Source organism: Fonticula alba (genome assembly GCF_000388065.1).
Source record: "Fonticula alba strain ATCC 38817 unplaced genomic scaffold supercont2.5, whole genome shotgun sequence".
NCBI lineage: Eukaryota > Rotosphaerida > Fonticulaceae > Fonticula > Fonticula alba.
In genome coordinates this window covers 1,059,062-1,061,058 of record NW_009242975.1, presented here as the reverse complement: position 1 = coordinate 1,061,058, position 1,997 = coordinate 1,059,062, and the positions used below count along the sequence as shown (strand labels likewise).

The 1,997-nt window shown below is 69.0% G+C and overlaps 1 protein-coding gene across 1 annotated transcript; it reads left to right on the top strand.

Annotated features, from left to right (window-relative positions):
- The first annotated feature begins 823 nt into the window (after nucleotides 1-823).
- On the top strand, nucleotides 824-1,858 carry H696_03422 (hypothetical protein). The gene is made up of 3 exons (XM_009497288.1): nucleotides 824-932; nucleotides 1,091-1,222; nucleotides 1,365-1,858. Exons 2-3 carry the CDS (start codon nucleotides 1,117-1,119, stop codon nucleotides 1,694-1,696), a joined length of 438 nt encoding a protein of 145 aa, XP_009495563.1. The 5' UTR covers nucleotides 824-932; nucleotides 1,091-1,116; the 3' UTR covers nucleotides 1,697-1,858.
- The last annotated feature ends 139 nt before the right edge of the window (nucleotides 1,859-1,997 follow it).

Below are 1,997 nucleotides of genomic sequence, written 5' to 3'. Positions count from 1 at the left end.
TTCGGCAGATCGTCCGCCCCCCCCCCCCCCCCCCCCTCCCCCCGCCTGTCACGGGCAAGCAGCCGAGTGGGACATGGCAGGCGAGGGCGAAGGCATGTTCTAGCGGGGCAGCCAATCTCCGGGGTATCTCCGCAGCAGGGAGGGCCAAACACGAAAGCGCCGGCCACCAGGTAGTTGGCCCTCGCCGTTCCTCGCCGTCGGCCGAGCGCGCGGCCCGGCCTGGACCCAGCGCACCGTGGGTTCTGGGCAGGGCTATCGACTCTGCTGTGCCGGCTCAGCTGCGGCTGGCGCCGCGAGCGTCTTGTGCCCTCGCCGTCCCGGGGCGCGGACTGTTGCGGCAGCTGGCCCCGGGCCTGGCGGCTGGCCTCCCCCCCCCCTCTACCACCGGCAGGGGCAGACCTCCGGTCGGCGAGGTCCCCCCTATCGGCCGGGTGCTGACTCAGCCGCGGGGCCGCGGGAGGTCGGGGAGCCGATCGCCCCGGCCTTCCGGGCCAGGGTGCCAAGCCCCACCCCCCCCCCCCCCCCAGGGCCGTAGTTCCTAGCCTGTGTCCCCCGGCCTCCCTCCGCTCGGGGGCCGAAAGCCGGCGGGAGGTCACTGCTAGCTGGATAATCTATCGACTCTTCACCCACCGCAGCGCGAGTCGGCAACGTGGCAGGGAGGGGGGCCGGGGGAAGCGGAGTCCTCCCCCTGCGCCCTGCTCTCTTGTTGGCGTAGATGGCTGGCCCTGCTCACGCGGGCCCATACCCATTGCTGGCGAGAACAGTCTGGGGGCGGGGGCGGGGGCGGGGGCGGGGGGGGGGACCAACATGTTTCCCCCGAATCGGGAAAACATACAAACAGGCTCATCCTCGTCCCCGAAGCCGGGGCGCTCGCGGGCAGACCCGAACCGACCCTGTCCACCCACGTCCCACCCACGCCCACTCCCCATTGTGTAGGTCTCCCCGCCCCGCCCCCTCCGGGGCCTCTCTCCTGTCTCGCCCGGCCCAGGCCCCTCATGCCCCGCTGACGATCTCCCTGCTCGCCCCCTCCGCCCCTCCGCCCCCCCCCTTCCTCTCGCTCCCTCGCTCCTCGCCCGTGCCTATTTATCAGGCACCCGGCTGCCCCCCCGAGCAAGCATGTCCTCTCCCATCAGCCCCCTTATCATCGCTGGAATCTCTCTCGCCGCTGCTGGGATTGCTTACGCTACCCACCGCAACTCCGCCTCCATCATCATGAGCAACAGTGCGTCTCCCCCCCCCCCTTTGCGCCTTTTTTTTTGTCTTTCTCCACCTCTCTCTCTCTCTGCCCTCCCTACCCTCCTGGCACATTCGCCTGTCCCTTCCCCTTCCTGGGAGCGGCCCCTCCGATTGACATTCCCCGCCAGACGTCCGCACCCTCTCCGTCGCCGAGTGCAAGAAGATCCTCGACGCCCCCGGCCGTGCCACCAAGCTGGTTGACGTGCGCGCCCAGCACGAGTGGGCCGCCGGCCACCTGCCCTACCCTGACAATGTCAACATCCCCCACACCCAGGTGGGCCAGCGTTTCCCCGGTGAGGTGACCAACAACCGGTCGGCCGAGGTGATCCTCTACTGCGCCGCCGGTGGCCGTTCCGGCATGGCCGCCAACACCCTGGCCGACATGGGCTACACCAATGTCATCAACATGCAGGGCGGCATCACTGCCTGGAACAACGCCGGCTTCCCGACCGAGAAGTGAGCAGAGCACCCGCGGGTGCACATGCTCCGGCATTGGGGGCGGGGGAGAAATCCCTTTCAGTCTACTCTACCCCCCCCCCCCCACCCCCCCGCCCAACATGTGCCTGTGCATGCGTGTGCCAGCTCCCGCACACGTCAGTAAATACACCTCGTATCCCCTGGTTGTTGTCTCTTCTGTGGCGCGTGAATGATGTCTGCGCGGGTGCGCGTTGAGAGGGCTGGGGGAGATGGGAAGAAGAGGGCACAATTCGGGGGACCTTTGCGTGGAGTTGGTGTGCATTGAGCGCGCGCGCGCGTGGGGG